The sequence below is a fragment of the Eublepharis macularius genome, chromosome 1 (assembly GCF_028583425.1).
Source record: "Eublepharis macularius isolate TG4126 chromosome 1, MPM_Emac_v1.0, whole genome shotgun sequence".
Classification (NCBI taxonomy): domain Eukaryota; kingdom Metazoa; phylum Chordata; class Lepidosauria; order Squamata; family Eublepharidae; genus Eublepharis; species Eublepharis macularius.
Window position 1 is genome coordinate 12,362,709 of NC_072790.1, and position 20,594 is coordinate 12,383,302.

Genomic DNA, 20,594 nt, shown 5'->3' on the forward strand with positions numbered 1-20,594 from the left:
TTGGTGCTGCTTTTTGTTTTTAAACCTACTCGCCAGAAATATATTTTCTCATACTCTGGAAAACGGGGTCAGGCTGCAATTCAAAGGATGCTTTCCTGGGAGTAAGCTCCATCGGAGATTTTTATTTATAAGTAGACCTGCTCAGGCTTGTCCCATCAGATTAATCTCTCTCCCATTTCCTATAAAACTAGAGGAGAGGTTGTGTTTCTTTGCACAAGGGACACCAAAGACTCTTTGCTGCACCTTAGCCGAATTTATTTTTGGCATAATCCCTTTTGTGGATTAAATCCCTTTGTCCAGGTCCCTGACCTACACTCTGCAGATGGCAGGCTCTGTATATATTGCGTACTAGGACAGAAAGGGGGGGGGACCATGTGCAAGGCCCCAAGGCCACAAGACGCAAGAGATATAGAGAGTCTGTGACATCTTCGTGCAAAACACTTGTGGCCACTTGTGGAAATGGTTCTTTTCTTCACTGTCTGGGGTGGAAGCCAGTTTCTTTGGAACTGTTTATAAATCTCTCTAGAAAGCCTGCGTGATGGGCAAGTGGCATGGTGGTTTTTTTAAAAAACCGTGTTTGTGATTCCCACGCACTGCACACTGGTGCATTTTCCTGGCGTGCCTGCACATGCTTCGTCGCTTGGGGTCACTTTTCACAATATTTACAGCGCCACCCTAAGCACATTTGCACCACCGATTTCCACGGGTTGAGACTCGAGTCGTTCTGAGCAGGGCCGCGCCATCAGAAGCCGACAAAGAGAGGCCACCGCCGCCTCCCCCCGGGGCTGGGTGCTCTGCAACCGGCTTGCCCTACGTGGACGAGCCCAGCCGGCGACGAAGGCCTGCTACCGCGCAACAAGGGCGCAACTCCCCTCGAAGGCATCCCGGGCTGTGGCTCGGGGGCGCGCGCGCTGCCCAGAGCGCGACTCCCAGCCGCGCAGCCCCCCCTCCCCCCCCTCTCCGTCCTGCGCGCTTTCGCCGCGCATCTCCCCGCACACCTTCGCCTTTCCCCGCGAACGAGCCGGAGGCCCGCAGCGGCGTCTGGAGGCGGCGGCGCTGCTCCGTCCCTTCGGCCCCACCTGCGCGGGCCGCGCCTCACCTTGGGCCGCGCTGGGCGCTCCTCCCCCCGCCCGCCCGCGCGGGGCCAAGGGGCGGCCTCCCCGGGGAGCCCGCGGCACCGCCCCCGCCCCGCCGCGCCTATGAATGGCCGGGCAGGCGCCGCCCCCGCCCCGCCGGCCCGCCCCCCTCCTCCTCCCCCTGCCGCGCCTCCGCCTCCTCCCCCCGTGGCCGCGGGCTGGCCGGCGGGCGGCAGTCGGTGCGGCGGAGCGGGCGGCGAGCGGGTCGCTGTGCCGGGCATTGTCTGGGCGGCGGGGGCGGGCGGGGGCCATTGTGCGGCCGAAGAAAAGGACGCGGCGGCGGGCTCGCCGGAGGAGCGCGAGAAGAATAGGGGCGGCGGAGGCGGGGGCGCCGGGCGGAGGCGCATAAAAGGCGGCCGCTGCCCGGCGCTGGAGACCCGGCCGGCCAGGCAGGCAGCAGCCGCAGGCGCCGCGCGCTCCTCCGCTCGGTCCGCCTCGGCTCGGCTGGGCTGCCCGGGCGCCGCTCCCGGCGCGTCTGCTGGCCAGGGCCGCTCGGCGGGGAGGCAGAGGCGGAGGCATGCGTTGGCCACGGCGCCCGCCGCGCCCCGAGCTCGCCCGCAGCCTCCTGCTGGCCCTGCTCTGCCTGCGCGTCAAGGTACGTCGCGCCGCCGCTCGCTCGCCCGCCGACGGCGGCTCAGCCCCGGCGCCGGCCCCTCGGCCCGGGAGGCTCCCCCTTCCCGCGGACGGGCGCGGCGCTGAGCCCGGGGCGGCTCGGGGGCTCTGCCCGCAGCTGCCCCCCGCGGAGCCCCAGAGCCCGTCCCGCCCGCGGGCGGCTTCGGGTTCCGGGCCGGCTAACGCGCGCCCTCTCGGGGGCTTCCTTCCCCGCAGGTGACGCTCACGTCGGGCCAGTTCGAGTTCGAGATCCTGTCCATGCAGAACGTCAACGGGGAGCTGCAGAGCGGGCAGTGCTGCGACGGGGCGCGCAACGCGGCCGACCGCAAGTGCACCCGCGACGAGTGCGACACCTACTTCAAGGTGTGCCTGAAGGAGTACCAGTCCCGGGTCTCGGCCGGCGGGCCCTGCAGCTTCGGCGCCGGAGCCACGCCCGTCGTCGGGGGGAATACCTTCAACCTCAAGTACAGCCGGAATCACGACCGCAGCCGGATTGTGCTGCCTTTCAGCTTCGCTTGGCCGGTGAGTCGGAGCGCCGCGCTGCGGGGGGGGGGGGGGTGCGCCTTCCCGGGGTCGGCTGTTTTGGGGGGGGGGGGTCCTTGAGGGAGCTCTTGGCATCCCTCCTGGCACGGTTCCCCGGGTGAGAGCCGGCTTGGGCGGCGGATCCCTCCATAAATCCGGCCACTGTGCGCGGCTTCCTCTGCAGGCTGCCCCCGTCCCGCTTGCAAGATTTTGCTGCTTGCTCGGGAGTAGCGCTGGCTGCCCTCAAGGCCCAGGAAAGCCCCTGGAGAGTTAAAAGGTCGCAAGTTCATGCGGCGTCTTTTATTTCTGCTCCCCAATTAGTCCTCACGCCCAGGTGGAGGGGAGAGGCAGTGTGTGGCGGGGTCCCTTGGCGAAACGCGGCTTGCCAGAAAAGGGAATGAATGCTTAGGGAGCCCTGTCCCTTTGTCTCACGGGGTACGGGTGCCAGCTTCCTTCAGACTCTCGCTGGTGCACTTTTGAGGCATTGGAAACGGTAAATAAAGAAGAAATCCGGGGCTGAAGGTCTCCCCCAGTCTCCATGCCTCAGATAGAGGCTGTTAACTCCACCACCGCCTCTTCTGTGAGCTCCCCCCCTTCCCGTGGTCATGGCCCCTTGGCACCAGCCTGGCTAACAGCGCATCTACCTGCAAGTTACAAGGGGGGGGGGGCGTATTTCCAACAGCATTGAGCATGTGCTGGGAGAGAGGGGGGGGTTGCTCCAAGATGAAGCAAGCCCAGGAGAGAGGGGCGTTGACTGCCAAAGCCAGTCCAGTCTCCAAATGGGTCCACAAGTTCAACAGCACTGCTGACTGTTGCGCTGAGAAGAGCGGGGCTGCACCGTATGACAGCAGCATGCTGCCTGCAGCCAATGCGATTGCACCGCCGGCCACCTCGAGGCATGTGGATCCCACCGAATGGGTGCTGCCTTGCGGTGTTAACAAGAGATGCAGTCGCTGCTGGCGAGAATGGACTCTCTCGGGCAGCTTTGGGAAATGGAGATGAGAGTCGGGGTGTTTGCCAGGAAGGGAGAGGCTCCCCGCCCGCCACCGTTTGTTTGTTGGGAAAGATGCTGTTGTGTGCATATTAGCTTGGGACCACAAGATTTCATGCTCTTATTGGCTCCGGTTTCTGAACAGAAACCACAGTGGGCTCGGTGGGAGGGGTATTGAAATCCCACCCCGCCCCGCCCCTTTCCTTCTCGGGATCCCTCGCCCAAAGCGGCACTCGGCGAAGTGGCCCACGTGCTCCAGTGCTGCCTCCTATCTGCCTGTTCAGCAAATATCAGCTTGTAATCCTTTGGGTTTATTTTTCTCTTCTTCGCCTCCCCTTGCCCTTCTGCGTCCGTCATTGTCTTCTTTTTGGTTTTAAGGGTGAAACCGAGTGCACGTATTTAAAGAGACAGCGTTACACAGTACAATAGCAGAGTTCACAAAAGTGTCCACTGTTTGAAACAGTAAGCTTTGTGGTCGGGTTTTGCTTGAAACCAGATAAAACTTATCAAGTATGCCATCAAAGGGATTTTTTAAAAAAGTTTTGGGGGAAAAAATGTGCAGTGTTTGAAGTGCTGCCAGGGAGCTGTCGAGCTCCAGTTTCAGGTTGTGATGTCTTTTTTTATCATTGGTAAGGGCGTCTAGGACTTCAGTGTTCGTCGTGTGTTTTGCATGGGAATGAATATTGCTGCATTCTCCTATCAGCGTCTTGGGCATTTGTGAAGAGCAAACAGCAGTTGAGCTCTTTCCCCCGCAAGGCAGTAAAATCAGGGCACCTGTTCCTAGAACTGAGCCCCATTGTAGTGGAGGCAGCTTGCTTGGGAGTAAATCTGCAGAAGGGTTGGGTTGCATGGATCTTTTGTCGAGCTTCTCCTTGCCTTTTGTGGAAAAGGCCCCCTGTGAGCTGGTCATCAGGTAATCCTGGGCTGAGCTTCTGGTTTCCTTGGGGTAATTCCATGAGGTGTGCTGAAAACTTGTTGCCCGTAGGATTCCTTGTAATCTCCGCTGCTTCTGGGGCAGTCAGGCTCTTAACCATCGTGCTAGTGAAAGCTTATGAACAAAAGGTTCCTATAAGCAGTCTTCCAGTGGCAAAACATTTCTTGAAAGAATCTAAGTCGAATATAAGCTGTATTCAAGGGTGTGGACCCAAATATTACTTTCCACAGGGCTGTGTGGTGTCTCGAGGGCATTTCTCTTTTCCTCTTGGCCAAAAATGGCCAGATAAAATATTTTCTTTTTTTTTTTCCTGAGCCTCTTTTGACTGGGAGTTTCCTACCTTCTTTCAGGGCCCTCGCGGTTTATTTTGCTGGGCATGATGCTTTTGTGAGCATGTCCTGGGACTATGGGACCAGAAAGGTGGCTCTTATGCGGCAATTCTGCACGTGCATATTCTCTCTCTCTCTCTCTCTCTCTCTAATGAACAGTTGTTGCTGAGGCTCTTGCTTTGCAGGAAGACTAGCAATCTCAGTCAAAGTTCATTGGGCTGCTTTTGAGTCCACCCCACCCCAGCAGTGCACAGCCAGCAGTTCATAAGGAAAGCCCCAGAGAGCCCTCAGCGCTCTTCCTTCTCAGCTTGTCTAGTATGGGGATGCTTGTTAGAGCCCCCCCTCCCCCCGCTGCATCTTTTGGCTTTGTCTCCAAGTCCGTCTGTGCCAAAAGTCGTGGAGTGTTAACATATATCTTTGCTTTACAACCTCCTCTGCCCAGTCCTAAACATTCTTCCATAAATCCCCAAAGATTAACCTTTTCTTTTTAAAAAAGGGGTGCGAGCGATGCTTGGATTTGAAGTTTTGCTTTAATAACTTTGCAGTGCCTGGGTTTTGGTGTAAGGCATGGGAGCAACGGTGGTGGTGGAGATGGAGGTTGTAAATTTCCTTTTAAGAGATTGGAGGCTTGACTCGGTTGCTAGGAAACGGGAGAGCAAACCCGCATGAAGGAAAGAAAGGAGCCGTCCAGAAGACTGCACCTGCACCAGCAGCTAAAATAATACGGGGGAACAAAACGCAATTGCACATTAAAAAGCACGGTCCGCTCTCAAGCTGTTGAGGATTCTCTTCTACGAGGCGCAGCCTCCCTAACCGAAGGACACCGCCGTGTCTGTCTCGATACACCAACCGTGCCGCTCTTTCCTGCCACAATGCAAAAGGATTGATCTTGGATCGGCTTGCTGCTTTTAGCTGCTTTCCAGGATGTGTGTTATGTGCATGTGATGAGCCTCAGCTGCCCGAAGTCCTCTTCCTATAATTAAATTGATGGTGAGCGTCGAATTCTTTCCTTGTGCGCATAGTGCTTTCCGGGCACTCTCATAAGCTACAAATGTGATTTTGGCCCCCAGTATGTTGTTCGGGATCCAGAGATTTTTATTTGCCTGCAAGACTTAAGTGAGTTGCTAATAAAGCCTGAGAATCTGAGGAGGTCCCAGGACATCTTCACTCTTCTTCTGCAAACTGCAGAAAACACACGTTCGGGATTTACTTCAGCACCCGTAACCTGGGAGAGCGGTAGAAGATACGCATCATTTAACTAATCCTGTATTTCTGCTTGGGAAGATTTTCGGAAGAGGATCGCCGGTCAGTCTTGATCTTACTCTAACGTCTGCTGTTGAGGAAACCTCAACTCTTGCTGAGTTACGCGAGGCGTTTCTTTCCAAAAGCCTTTTGTCTCATCTATCAAAGGGGGTCTCTGACCTGGAGGGGACAACCCCTATGAGACTACCAGGGAGCCTGTCGGTGTTATTCCCGTTCAGAATTGGCAGAACTGGTCGTTCAGCTTAAAGTAACTTTCAGAAAGTGAAATTTGTGGTCACCCATTTGGAATTAATAGTGGTGGAATTAATGGCTTACTGCATCCAGGTTGGGGAGCGGAGTAGAACGTCGTGGGAAAGAATTGTGCGATTGTGCAAATACTAATGGTATTTTTAATGAGATGGAGTCGACAGTGGAGCAGATAATTGTTTATATTAAATGTTGACACATAACCAACTCTCCCAGTGTTAGATCTCAGTTCACTGGGAGAGGCTAGTAATCCAGAGTTTAAATTTGGTTTAAATTGAACACGTTTAAATTTGGTTGTGACGATGTTTTTACGTTCATTGCCTTTAACTTTTCGGAATGGACACAAACCTCACTGCTTGGCCCTTCCTCCACCTCAGACCCTTTGAGAGCGTCATCCTGTGCAGAGTTAAGCGAATCTTAACCTCATCAGAATCAAAGTCCCCCTTAACTCTGCGTAAGACTGGGTTGCAAGAAAGTTGGAGTTCAGCCAGCTCTTGAGCGATAACTTAAAATAAGGTTGCTGTCCTGTGTTTGCTTGGAATAAATTCCAGTACGACTGACGTCTAATGTGGCGATGGATCACATTGGAAAACCGTCCATCTTGTTCCTGAGTTGGTTTAAGAATTTAATGGTCCTGCTCTGGAGTAACAAAAAGTGCCGTTTGTTTTGGCTTTGATGCTTTGTGACTTAAAAGCCTCGATCACCTCTTTTGCTAGATAAACTCACTGTTTTGTTTAAGGCATGTGGTTTTAATTAGGGATTGACTAAGTGGACATGATTGGGGAGGAGTTATTTTTAGATCAAAATGCCTGATTGCAAATACAGTCTATCAGAGGTCCTCAACGTAGTGCCCGTAGGCACCTTTCAGTATGCCTGCAAAGTGTTTTTAGGAAGGGGGACAGCCAGGGGGACCTTTTGCCCAGCAGGGACCTCTGATTGGCCATTGGAGAGCCGATTGGCTGTGCGGGTTTTTGAAAAAGTTTCTTTGGTAGCAGGTGCCACTCCAGTATAAGGCTCTTCACTGCATGACCCGAGGTGTACGCAAGGAAATACTTTAAAATGATAAGTTCATTTAAAAAGGCATCCAGTCAGAGCTCTAAAATTCAGAGTTAATATTAGATTTATGCAGACCTCACTGCCTGATGTTTTGTGGTTGTCTCCGTTACCTGTGACAGCGATTTTGTGGTTGGACCCACCACCATGTGTCAGAGTCCCAAAGGTGCCCACGGGCTCAGAAAAGTTGGGGAACCCTGCGATACCCTGTGTGCACAGGCACGTGCTCGAATGGGTTCAAGTCAACCGGGCAGGGTCAGTGATGAGGGATGGAGAATTTTCCAGTATAACATTTTTCTGTGGAAAATACTCTGCCTTGCATATGTGAGCATCGTCCGTTTATCTCTAGTTGTGTGGGCTGTTGTGCAGCAAATCGATTCTATTAACGTGGGATTATGAAGCAGGGACAGAAACTGCAGGTCTTGTACATGGTGCAGCTGCCTCCTTTCGCTAACGTTATTTCAATTCTGCGAAAACTATTTAAATTGTTTATTTAAATCTTGCAATCCACGTTCTCCCAGAAAACCTGCATCATTGGATGGTGGGGGGGGGGTGCCTGGCCTGGTTTCTCTCAAAAGTAAATTAATATGGATAGAGAGCTCTCCTGTTCAGGCTTGCTAGATGCAACCCCGGTTCTCCCCCCCCCCTTTGTGCTTGGCTGGCTGGTAGGTATTCCATCTATTAACCTTGTCACCCTGTTGTAACTGGTGCATTTAATTATCAAAGCCTTGCTTTAAACAGGTAGAGAGGCTAAGTACTGAGAATAGCAGGCTAATCTTCTCAGTGCGGAGGGCTTTAAACTGACCATTGACATCCGGCCCTGCTGTTTGCATTCCCTCTTGAGGGTGGGAGGGGGATCATCCTGAGAGAGCCGCCTGGTAACCTGCTAAGGAGTTAAACCTCCTACAGCTGAGATCAACTTGGAAAAGTGTGCTTTTCAAAAAAAAAAGAAGAGTGGTCCTTCCCTCCCTCCCTCCTTTTTTTTATCTGCTTAAAGCCCCCCAGTTTGGTCGTTGGGGATAATTGCTGTCCGGCCACCCAGACAGAGGCAGTGGTGGTGAATGTTGCCCAGTAACAATAGGGTGCCCGCACTGACGGCAGGCGGGATTACCCAGCATAAAGAAGCCCTGCCCAAGAATAATGTGAATACAGCGCAATCTACAGGAAACGGCCATAGACTCAGCATAGTTTGGCTCCCAGACGAGCCTGGCCCCGCTGGCCGCGCACAATGGCCACTTCAGCACTTCACAATGACAGGGCCAGCCACAGCGATGAGCTGGGTTGGTGGGAGAGAGAGCACCGAGCGGCTAAGTTGCCTGCCCTCTCTTTCCTCCTTGCGGAAGATGAAGATGTCTTGCAGGGGAGAAGCTCAGGGTTTGTTCACCAGGTTGCCTCTCGCCTGGGAAAGAGGCTTTTCTACCTCCGGAAAGTACAAAGCACGGAGCCCTGTTTGGTTTGAAGGGACAGCCCTGTGGTACAGAAACAGGGAGGTTTCTTTCTTCAGAGAGTCCTTCCCACTCGGCTGTTGTGGCCATGGACGTCTTGCTGCAATTCTCCTTTCTGCACACCTTCCAGGCTTCCGTGGAAGCCTTCTCATGCCTCTTTGTTGATATGGTGTGAACGGAACTGGAAAAAGGGGGAGCAGAATGTTTGGCATTGTGTACCTGGTTTTGTTTTTTTACGAACCGAGGAATCCGGAGGCTTGCCAGGTGTGCCGTGTTCCACCCCTTTTGTTTTCCACCTCTTTTTCTGAAAGGCCTGCTCCAACCAATCTGGCAAGCCTGCTAAAGCTGCTCAGCTTTGGGGCTGCTGGTTGAGAATCTTTGGACTTGCTGAACGGAGCCAGGTCTGCTTGGCTGTCCCTCGGCTGTCCCTCATGCCAAAGAAGGAGAGAGCAGGAAGTGCCCGGTGCCCATTCTTCAGTTGCGCTCTGGAAGCCCTCGTGGCACATGACTCCCCATGCCCTGATAATAAAAAGTCCAGTAGCACCTTTAAGACAAACCAACTTTACTATCGCATAAGCTTTCGAGAACCACAGCTCTCTTCGTCAGATGCAACGGTTGCATCTGACGAAGAGAGCTGTGGTTCTCGAAAGCTTATGCGACAGTAAAGTTGCATCTGACAAAGAGAGCTGTGGTTCTCGAAAGCTTATGCGACAGTAAAGTTGCATCTGATGAAGAGAGCTGTGGTTCTCAAAAGTTTATGCTACAGTAAAGTTGCATCTGACAAAGAGAGCTGTGGTTCTCGAAAGCTTATGCTGCAGTAAAGTTGGTTCGTCTTAAAGGCGCTACTGGACTCTTTACTATTTTGCTACTACAGACGAACACGGCTAACTCCTGATAAGGGCTCTTGTGGCCCTGAATAATGAAGGGAATGTCTCTGTCAGCATCTTTTGCCAGTCTTAGGTCACTGCTGAGGAACAAATCTGGAGGCAACAGGAGCAATTAACCCTTACCGTTTCCCTTTTTTTGGTCTTAGAGACTTGTAGCAATTCAGAAGAGGTATACAATATTGCCCTGGACAGCTGTGTGTTTGTGGCCTTTCTCACTGGACCGGTGGGGAGTGGGCTTCTTCCCTTGCTCTTGTGAGAATAAAATGGGGAGGGACCCATGTACACTTTGGGGAGAAAGATGGACTAAAAAGGCAGTTCTTGTCTGCAGCTTTGCTGCACCAAAGTAGTCTTGGTTGGCATGCAGGTGAACTTTAGTCCCTAAGCTTCCATTGCCTGTGTATACATTTCCCCTCTCTGTACCTAAGAACCAGTGTGGTGTAGCGGAGACAGTGTTGGACTGGGCACAAATCCCCGTTCTGCCATGGAAGCCAGCGGGGTCACCTTGGGCTGATAGAGACTGACTGGCCTGACGCAGCTCACAGCGTGTTAGGAGTGGAAGGTGGAGCAGGTGAGAACAATGGTGTCAGGTGTGTGGGGTCCCCGTCGCTGAGACAAGCGGGATATAAATATATGGGCACTGTGCAAGTGAAAGGGAGAGAGGAGGGCATGACGCTTGTTCCCCTGTTCCCCATCCTTGGGGAACTCGGAGATCAGCTGGTGCTCGAAGCCATGAATGTGTATAAGTTACTTGCATCTCCTCCAAATGGATATAAAGGTTTGGGCACTATTATTCTAAAATGCGTACTCTGTATTGTTCAGTCAAGGTGGGAAAGCTATAAACTTAATTGCCGCACCTGTAAAGGATGATGGGTCTCCACCGACATTGATCTGTTCCATCTTGACTATCAGAAATCATTTTAACCCGGTAGTCATTGAGGCATAGATCAAATCAAATGGGCACTAGAGCAAATCAAGCTTGAATCCTCCTTGGAAGCTAAAATGAGAAAACTGAGGCTGTTGTACTTTGGTCACATCATGAGAAGACAAGATTCTCTGGAAAAGTCAATAATGCTAGGAAAAGTGGAAGGCAGTAGGAAAAGAGGAAGACCTAAAATGAGATGGTTTGACTCAATAAAAGAAGCCACGCCCTCCAGTTTGCAGGATCTGAGCAAATCTGTTAATGATAGGACATTTTGGAGGTCTTTTATTCATAGGGTCACCGTAGGTTGGAGGTGACTGGACAGCACATAACACAAAGACACACAGTCATTGGGGCAGGGGGGTGTACCATGGCCAGAGAATTACAATAGCAGCTGGGACTTCTGAAGAATACAAAACCTTGACATTTAGGAAGTTTTAGTATTTCCAGAAGACTGTTTTATGTGAATGAAGATGATGAGCAGTAGAGACAGGACAGACAATTAGGCGCTGCATGAAGAATTACTTAACATGCGGAGCTGCCGCCCACAAGAATGTAGTGCTGGCCCCTAGCTTAGGTCACTTTCGAAGGGAAATTAGACCTGTGGTAGAGAGGAGGCCCATCGGGGGCTATTAGCCATGATGGCTGGGGGGGGGGGGTTGTGCGGGAAGGCAGCAGGGACGGGGGGGGGAGGTTTCGGCGCTGCTGCGGGCCTTCCGGGGCATCGCTTTGGCCCTTGGCTCGAGGGCCCGTGGTCAGATCCAGCAGGGCTACTTCAGTTCTTTAATTACCGTAAAACTCCTGGCCAAGTGCCGAGAGGTGGAAAATCCTGCTCTGCAGCCTGCTGCATCATCCGCTATGGGGTAGACTTGAACCTGGGACCTTCAGATAAAAATCTGAGCTACAAAGTACAGTAAGTCATTAAGGCTCTTGTTGGGGAAAACAAATGAAGGGTGAGGTGCGTGGGAATGGGAACCGCAGTCGGCAAGAGTCAGATTCACGGCCTGGGCTGTTTCCCAGGCTGATGGAATGCAGTCGGGGCCACAGAGGTATGTGCCAATTGCGGGGGGGGGGGGGGAGGCGGGGAGAGTGTCTTATTGTGAGATGACTTGAAAGCGAGCTTAAGTTTCAGGTTTTTGGAATGGGGGGCATGCCATGACTTCCTTCAGGGAGCTTAGTTTAAAAGAAGAGAGGGAGAGAACCTTTCCATTCTAATGCACTCTACTTCTCTTGTGAATTAGCTCATTGATATATTTTTTTTAAAGGAGGATGCTATTAAAAAAAACAAATCCTGGCGGAGACAGCCGACTCCCCTGAAAATTCTTGAGTCACCGGGACAGATCATTGACCCACTTTATGTTTGGTGTGGGGCAGAACGGGATTGCACCTCTGCTGAAAACAAGGACGTGCCGCAGTCACACTGGGGAAAGAAAAGAGGCTTTGCAAAAAGGTCACGCCTGAGCCAACGCTTGCTGGTTGCACCCTGGTGGGGTTCACACACACACACACACACACACCCCGTGCAGGATCCTCCCCGTTGCTGCTGTGCCATTTTGCAGGGGGGGGGCAAGGTGGGGTGTCTAATAATGGCTGGCTGAGTGTCTAGGCAGAGGGAGGGGCCCCAACGTGCTGTGGGTTGTGTTTGTGTGTGTGTGTGGTTGAGGCAGTCCTTCCACAAAGCAATGACAACTTTCTCATATTACTGTGTGCGCCAAGTGAAAGTCTAACCAGACGACACACAGAGTGTTCCCAGGCAGGAGCTAGTTACTCGATGTTAGTACATGCAAGTTCTCCAAATGGGGGAAATAATGGCTCCCCAGATCTGGTTTAGGTAGGGAAATCTATCTTTGGGGCAGGGGGGAGGTGTGGAGGCTTAAACTCTCCGTCTCCTCTGGCCATGGTCCCACACGAGTGGGGGGGCACTGAGAGCTCCTGATACAGAACTTGCATGTGTTGTCTGGTGAGACCTGGATTGATCTAGGTTTTTTTTTTTAAAAGTGAAGGGGACGTGATTCGACAGACGGATTTTATTGTTGGCCGTCCCAGTAAGTAATAAGAGTTGCAGTCTTAAGCGCGCTAGCTAGGGAACAAGCCTCGATACTTGGATTGGGATTGGCCTCTGTGTATGTATGCATGCTTAAGCATTGCACTAAACACTGCTTGGTTGCTGCCAGCGGTAGGTGTAGTCGCAGGCTCAGGTGTATTTCTGATTCAGGTGGTAAACCCGTGCCTGGATCGCACTGCTTCGGACAAGGTGGCCTGAGGGATGGGAACGAACTTCTCACAATACGAGAACGTTCCCTTCCCTTGGAAGGCTGGGCGTCTGGAGAAATCGTTTTCATGTGGACCAGGGTTTGGCCATGGGAGTCCTCGCCCACCCCCTGAAGAGGTAGATGGGTATGTTGGTCACCTTGGTGGTGATGAGCAGGGCTTTTTTTCAGGGGGAACACGGGGGAACGGAGTTCCGGCACCTCTTGAAAATGGTCACATGGCTGGTGGCCCCGCCCCCTGATCTCCAGACAGGGGAGTTGAGATTGCCCTACGCGCCACTCAGCGGCGCGGAGGGCAATCTCAACTCCCCTCTGTCTGGAGATCAGGGGGCGGGGCCACCAGCCATGTGACCATTTTCTCTGAGGGCAACCCACTGAGTTCCACCACCTCTTTCCCCAGAAAAAAAGCCCTGGTGATGAGGCCATAGTTAGCCGTTTGTGGTAACTTATTTGGTGATGCGATGCAGGCCTACATGGTGTGTATATATATGAGAAGGCCTCATGGAAAATTACCTGTTTTGATCCTGATTAAACAATGGCGATCTGAGCTTTCCCCCGCTTCCATTCCCCGTTCTGCTCCCATCCTTAAACATCCCACTAGGAAGTTCTAGATGAGTTTTTATGCACCCTCTTAGGCAGACTCTCTGCACATTGCTGGAGGTCGCACTGTTGCGCTCCAGTCATTTGCAACTGGATTTTCTTGTGTGGATGTGACAGATTCACTTGCCAGCAGTGGCTGTATTGCAGTACACAAAAGTGAGGTAGCAGCTTTCGCCTCCCGGGCTAGTCTCCTGGTCAAGGTCAGAGTTGTGGTAATGGATTGGGTGCGACTCTGAGAGAGTTCAGTGGTGACTTGTTGCCTAGTACCTCAGTTTGACAGCACAAGGCACGGGATGTGGAAGGCTTGTGTCCGACAGGCGTATTTATTCAGAGATGTCCAAGGATCAGACACGGGCATGGGAAAATTTAAGCTTCTTTGCTGTGCGCTCGCATTCCTTGGATATCTTAATTGTTGATCTGCAGAGTGAGAATTGATGCACACCTCTTAACCCTCTACCGTCTTAGCCCAGTTTTCAAAGCCAACTTTATGTGGGTGCTCAGTAGCCTGTGTTTTTATCCAGTGTCACTAAGGAAAGGTCTCAGAGCAGAGCAATCTTTCATTAAGGTGATGTGATGCAACCTATGTGCAAGCTGTCCCATCGACAGGACAGGTTTCCACCACCTGGCCTAAAAGTTAGATAAGTCCCCAATTTTGAAAAAGTCACTTTTCTAACCTGACAGTATTGTTCTTTTTTTAAAAAAAACAACCACACACCTTGCTACAGTAAATTCCCAGTGTCATATCGGAAAGTGATAACGTAGGTATGTAGTAACTGTAACAGTGGCGGCAAATACCCTGCCTTTTCTTTTTCCCTTAGGGTGGGGTGTGCTAGTCAACAGTACTTAGAACCAAGCAGGAACTGTTGCTGTGCTTTAAAACAGAATATCTTCTCCAATGATTATGCAAGGCTGGGATGAAAACATCCTCTTAACTGGAGATAGCATGGGTGACCATAATTGGGCCTTTGTGGTTCTCTCTCCGCTCCCCCTTGCCCAGAATGCTTCCAACCTGCTCTAACATGTTGTGGCTGTGTGTGCGCGCCTTGACATGGGCTGAGCTCTGCAGCAGTTACTCTAAGGTGGAAGAGTGCCTTCGCAGGAAGAACTGCCTGCGGGATTTGTGTGTTTGCACATCATGGTTCCAGCTTGCGTGGTTGTGGGGGAGTGATGTGGATGGAAGGGGGTCTTGTTGTGTCCTGTGGGTTGAAAAGTTGTGCATTTGAGCTGTGACTCTGGGAAGAGAGCCTGTTGCATGGTGGTCATGCAATTGGAATGCCAAAGGGGGGGGGGGGGAGGTCAGCCACTCTTTGCAAGATGGGCACATGCCCCTGCTTGCCCAGATATGCTTACTTTTCGGAGCATTTTCCCACAGTTATCAGTGAACGAAATGGAATCCTTGTCTGCTTGCAATATGAAACATATTTAGGCTGCCGTCCAACACTGTGTCTATTTAAAAAAAAATGCTGGCTCGTTACCCTTTCATTCAGAGGCTGCATGCTGAGCTAAGTCGTGAGAAATGAATTTGCTGTTCACTTTTTTTTTGTTTAAAAAAAAGTCAGCCTTATGCCTACACCTTGCAGTTGTTTGCTTTTCTTTCACGAGAGCCGTTTGTTTCTGGAAATATTTAATTCCGTTCTGCTGCTCTGGCAGAAGGGCCGATACGAAGTGCTAACAGTGTCATGAGGCGTAAGGCAAGTTTAAACTCATGAGTCACAACTTTCTCATTGCTTGAGAAGTGTCTCAAGTATTATTTCCCGCCCACAAAGTTACAGTGACCTAATGCTTACACCTGGCTGCTGTAATACTTGGCACTTTCTCTTGAGGTGCAAGCTTGCAGAGGCCTATGAAGCTAGGCTTGTGGTCTTTCTCCCCGAGATGTGTGTGCCCAAGTTTCTGACCCTCGGGGTCACTATAAAGAGGGGGGGAAAGGACTCTTAAAACAATGAAAGCCCTGAATTTTCCCCTGACTGCAGGACTCTTTCGGAGTGTGTTTTTAAACTTAAATATCAGCTTCAACTCTGGGGTCTTGAGGAGTTGAGGTGGTCCAGGCGTTTCCTGGCTCTCTGTGCTTGAGTGAAGAGTAACGGGTTGGAGCCCAGGTAGTGCTCCTGAGGCGTGTGACTTTTGCAGCCCACCTCCCCAGCTGGAAATGCCCCCTCGAATCCTATTCCTGGGCATCTCCTCTGCCACTTCCTGTACCTTGGGAGAAGTTCTGCCCTGGGCCCAGCCCACTTACTTGTGTTTCCCGTTGAAGAGGCACATTTGGGTGTTCGGATTTGCGGTGGTTTATCTGTGTGTACACTTGCATGGCATCTTGGTTCTTCCTTCTGTTTCAACCTCACAACAGTCCAGCGAGGTAGGAGAGCCGGAGAGAAAGCAAGAGAGGCCCACGTTCTGGGTGGAGTCTAGCCCTTATGTCGCCCTGGTTCTCGGAGCCAGCAGTTAAAAGCAGGCCGGCGAGGCACAAAAGTATTTTTCCCTCCGAGAATAATGTAGAGAGTGAAGGGGGGGCACTTAAACTTAACCATTTTGAACTCCACAATTGCATTGTTAAAGTGTAGGATCAGCTACACACACACCACACGCACGCAAGAGCCTGCCCAGCCAAGGTTCGAATGGGTTTGACGTATGCGTGGCGTTGGGAGTGGGAGCCTGGCATTCAGGAGGGGCATTTTGAACGAGTTCCCAACCTGCAGCTCCCCCCCGCACCCCCATTCTTTCTCTTCTTTCTCCATACGGGGAGCGGAGGTGCGCCGATTTCTTCTTTTAAGGCTGCTTTGTCCCGTCCTCTGCCCCCCTCCCCTTTCCCAATTCATCCGTTCCTTTCCTTAGTTACCTGATACTTGTGGGAGCAGGCGGTGGCTCCGGGCAGACAAAGCGTTCAAAGGGGGCGCTGAAAAGCAGCGACGGGGGGGGGGGGTGCGATTCTGAACGCTGACGGGGCAGCCCTGGCCACCCTCTTTGGTGCTCTACTTTTTTCCCGAATGGGGAATGCTGATACTTTGTGAACGTTGGCCCCGTTTCTCTCCTCCCCAACGAAATGTTCTTCCTTCTGGGAAACGTTGTCCCACTTCTCTTTAACGCCCCCCCCCCTTAAGGATGGCCTCATCCCGTGAGTACTGAACGTCTTGGTCCAGTGTGTAAGATGCATTCGTGACGGCAAAGGGAAGGAAACCTTTCACTTTAAATCGCTTGAGCCAGACTGCATCAGGGAACTTAAGCTGCTGTGAGAAGGATCACATTTGTCTAGGTGATAATCTATGGCCTGTTTGGTGTGCAAAAGTAATCGTAAGGAAGATTCCCCCCCCCCTCCCGCCGCACTATTAAACTGTTGTAACAGCTCTGACCAAGAGAGTGTCTGTCTTTTGAATACTAACAGGTATCTGTTACTGTTTTGCAGAGATCCTACACATTACTGGTTGAAGCCTGGGATTACAGTAACGACAGTGTTCGTAAGTACGCACCTGTTTTGGGGGTTTTTTGGTCATTTTTCTTAAAGCAGGTAACAAAGAAAGGGGTATAGACTTCCAGACAGTTTCTGGATCAAAAGCATGTGTTTGTGGAAAAGGGCCAATAGGTGTGGGCCAGATCTCTTGGCTTTTCTTCCCCGCAGAGGAAAGCAGCTTGTGGTTCATTTCCTGGAGACCTTCAAAAGATCCACAGCGGGTCCGGCTTAATTGTGGTGATTCCTCATGCAACTTTGACAGTTGCGTTTACACAAAGTGGGAAGGATTTCTTTCCATACTGCTCTTGGGCTGCAAGTCCAACTACCTGGAGAAGAGGGATTTTATCTATCTAGAGAAGATACCTCCGCACTGGCAGGGCCAACCAGTTGGTCAGGTTTTGTAGTTGTGGCTGGGCTGTGGACAACAGATATTAGTCAGAAGTGGGTCAAGCACATGTTACTATTGAGTCAGAAGCCACGATCTACAGGTGGCTCTCGGAGCAAGTCTGAATGGTCCTCTGGGGTAGATTATGGTGAAGAAAAGCTTGGCTGTCCTCCTCTGGGAAATAAGCACCCAGTGAATGCCTTGGTCACGTATGCTTGTGGAATAAAGGTGTTTACAACAAGGAAGCTGTTGAATCCATTTTTCAAAAGTTCTTGCAGTGCCATAGAGGGCATGATCGAAAAGAGTCCAGTAGCACCTTTAAGACTAACCAACTTTACTGTAGCATAAGCTTTTGAGAATCACAGTTCTCTTCGTCAGATGCATCTGACGAAGAGAACTGTGATTCTCAAAAGCTTATGCTACAGTGAAGTTGGTTAGTCTTAAAGGTGCTACTGGACTCTTTTCAGTTTTGCTATTACAGACTAACACGGCTAACTCCTGGATCTATGACCATAGAGAGGATGGCACCCCCTGTGAAGAAATTGCATTGAAACACAATAATAGCATTCAATTTATATACCGCCTTTCAGGACAACTTAATGCCCACTCAGAGTGGTTTACAAAGTGTATTATAATTATCCTTATGACAATCACCCTGTTGTGTGGTGGATGGGGCTGAGAAAGCTCTGAGAAGCTGTGACTGACCCAAGGTCACTCAGGCGGAAGGATGGGGAATCAAACCCAGTTGTCCAGATTAGAGTTCTGCTGCATTTAACCACTATAGCAAATATGCAAGCCCTTCTTCTCTTTCTACAGAATCCCTTTTAATCTTTACGTGGAAAACTTTAAAAAAGATGGTTTGCACCATTGTCTCAAGAGGCATATCGCCCAGCTCCCCTCCAATTCATCCCAGATACCTTTTCTGTGCCGTTGTCTGTCATGCAGATAATATAGATGAAATCCAGCAATGCGTTTCATCTATAAACCCACTGCTGCAGTTGTGAAAATAATGGCAGGGGCCAGCATGATTGTGTGATAGAAAACTGACAATGGGACTGTGAAAAGATTGCAGATGTGAGTCCAAGCTGCCTGTTTAAGAGTTCCATTGATGTCTGTTCCTGTTGAGGAGCCAGGTTGTGTCTGCAGCCTCCTGTCATTCTCGGCCTCTGAACCTTCCCAGTTTGAAGGACTTCACCATTGATATTTAAAACTTCACGGTGTTTTGAACTTCACTGTGAATATTGGATCTTGGCTTAGAATCAAAAGCAAATTGCTTTCAGGATCTTGCTGCTGCTCCTGGAACATTTTTACATAAATGCTAAGCGTGTGAGTGTACAGTACAGCAGTATGCATGTCATGACTTTTTGTTTAGGGCTGGAGTTCCCCTTGGAGAGCCAGTTTTCAAGGGTTGTAGCCTTCTGTCACAACTGCAGCCCTGTAGCTGGGATGGATGTCAGTGGTTTAGCCAGAATATGTTGTTAGAAATATTTAGGAACATACATTTGTCTTGCTGTATATGTTATCCTTTAGCCTTTCCAAAATCCCTTAAGCCCAACGTTTTACTTGTATTTTAGGAGCTTGTAGGCAGGGCTGCAATGGAGTGACTGCCTTTCTGATATATTCTTGGCCTAGTCGAATGAGTCGGTTGGGAAATTTAGTTTGTGCTGTTATGCATGGGATTCAAAGAGGGACTTAATGTCAGAAAAAATCCAGTCCTGTTTTTACAACCCGAGTCATAAACAGCAACCCTCATTCTACAGGAGGAGAACCAAAAAGTGGGTTATCATGTAACTTAACAACAGCTGCCAAAATTTTTGCCCCTCACAGAGTAGTTTGTCTTCTGAGTGGCCCAGATGAGTTCGCTTCTGGAGAAAGAGATTTTTCGTTCAATACAAATTCAGTACAAATATCACTATATACGGATCAGGATTAAATGAACTAAAAAACAAAACGGGGCAACTTTGGACCTTTGCAGGACAAGAGGATGTGTGTGACTTATTAAGCTGTTGCCTTTTCCACCTCTGTCTGTGGAATCAAATTGTTATGGAGGTTCCTCCATATATCCATGACTCAGTGACGCCTGCCTATCAAACCAGATCTCAGTAGGTGCATCTAATCAAATCTGATTGTTTCACGAGTAAAAATAACTCTGCAATCCTAAGAATACTTTTTCCCAGAAGGAAACCCCAATGAGTGAGATGAGACTGACTCCTGAGTAGACCTGCTTAGTATTGTTTTAAGTCCTGGGCCCTTTTCACACTATTTACCTGCTCCCGGAACGTTGCGAAATATCACGCAAAAAATGCGGAAGACAGCATCTTCTCACGAGAGTTTTGCGCGATGTCGCGCAAAACTCTCGCGAGAAGACGCTATCTTCCGCAATATTTTGCGCAATATTTTGCGCAATATTTCGCAACGTTCCGGGAGCAGGTAAGTAGTGTGAAGAGGGTCCTATTTACAGTATTACAACGTGCATGGACACTCTTCAGTTCTAGAGCTTCCGTGGGCTTAGGAGGATTGCCCAGTATAATGCACGGTGTTGGCACTAGATAGATGACCGTCATTTGACATGTATATTTATGCGGCCTTCTCTCGAACAGCAGATGAAAGGAGGGGCAGGACTCTGACAGGTGCTGCTGCATTGGCTCCGTGAGGAAATGCCTGCCTTTGAAAGGAGGCTGTTGTTTGCGGGAGGATCCTGGTTCCTTCCACTGGGGAGTCTGTGCTGTCTCTGCTTTTCAATAGATCTCATCTTTATTTCATGAAACAGAATTTCCAGGGCTTCACAATGAAAGTCTTTATTTCTCTTAACATTCCGGAGGCAAAGTTGTCTTCCAACAAAAATGTCAGCATGCTTCTTTTGGACAGCACGTCCAACCAAGTTCAAATGTGGACTTGTTACATGTCCATGATTACACTTGTAATAGATTCGGCGCTGGGTCTTTTAATTGGGTGACCCTACAATGAATACGCCTTAGCATGCAACTTTGTTTGCCAATATGAAATTTGTACCACGCTGTATAGAATTTTTAAACCGTGGCTGGTACATTTCTCTAAACAGTGACTACTAGTACTGCTAGTTTTTATTCTATTAAGAAATAAGGAACCTCTATTTCTAACCCCTTTTGAAATCCGTAGAAAATTTGTATAGAAATACCTGAAGAGGTGTTTACTTTCTTCGTCCTCCAAAAAAGAATTTAAACATTTTAGCAAGCAAAGATTTAAAAACTTAATATGCTATTTAAGATTGTAAAAAATCCAGTAGCACCTTTAAGACAAACCAACTTCTTTGAGGCATAAGCTTTCGAGAGCCACAGCTCTCTTCGTCAGATGCATCATCAGCTTTCAAGAATGATGCATCTGATGAAGAGAGCTGTGGTTCCTGAAAGCTTATGCCTCAATAAAGTTGGTCAGTCTTAAAGGTGCTACTGGACTTTTTACTATCTTGCAACTACAGACTAACATGGCTAACTCCTCTGGATTTATTTAAGATTGTCAGTTAAGAAGTTTTAAAATGTAATGGATATAGGACCCCCAGTGTAAGGACCTCCCAAAAT

At 50.2% G+C, this 20,594-nt stretch overlaps 1 protein-coding gene across 2 annotated transcripts in view; it reads left to right on the top strand.

Moving 5' to 3' along the window:
* The first annotated feature begins 1,336 nt into the window (after positions 1-1,336).
* The window catches only part of JAG1 (jagged canonical Notch ligand 1), a 56,736-nt gene continuing 37,478 nt past the window's right edge, over positions 1,337-20,594 (top strand). For both annotated transcript variants that reach the window (XM_054975492.1, XM_054975501.1), the window contains exons 1-3: positions 1,337-1,731; positions 1,965-2,270; positions 16,608-16,659. In XM_054975492.1, the coding sequence (XP_054831467.1) occupies positions 1,654-1,731; positions 1,965-2,270; positions 16,608-16,659 (436 nt within the window). In that variant the 5' untranslated portion in view covers positions 1,337-1,653. The remainder of the gene's footprint in view (positions 1,732-1,964; positions 2,271-16,607; positions 16,660-20,594) is intronic.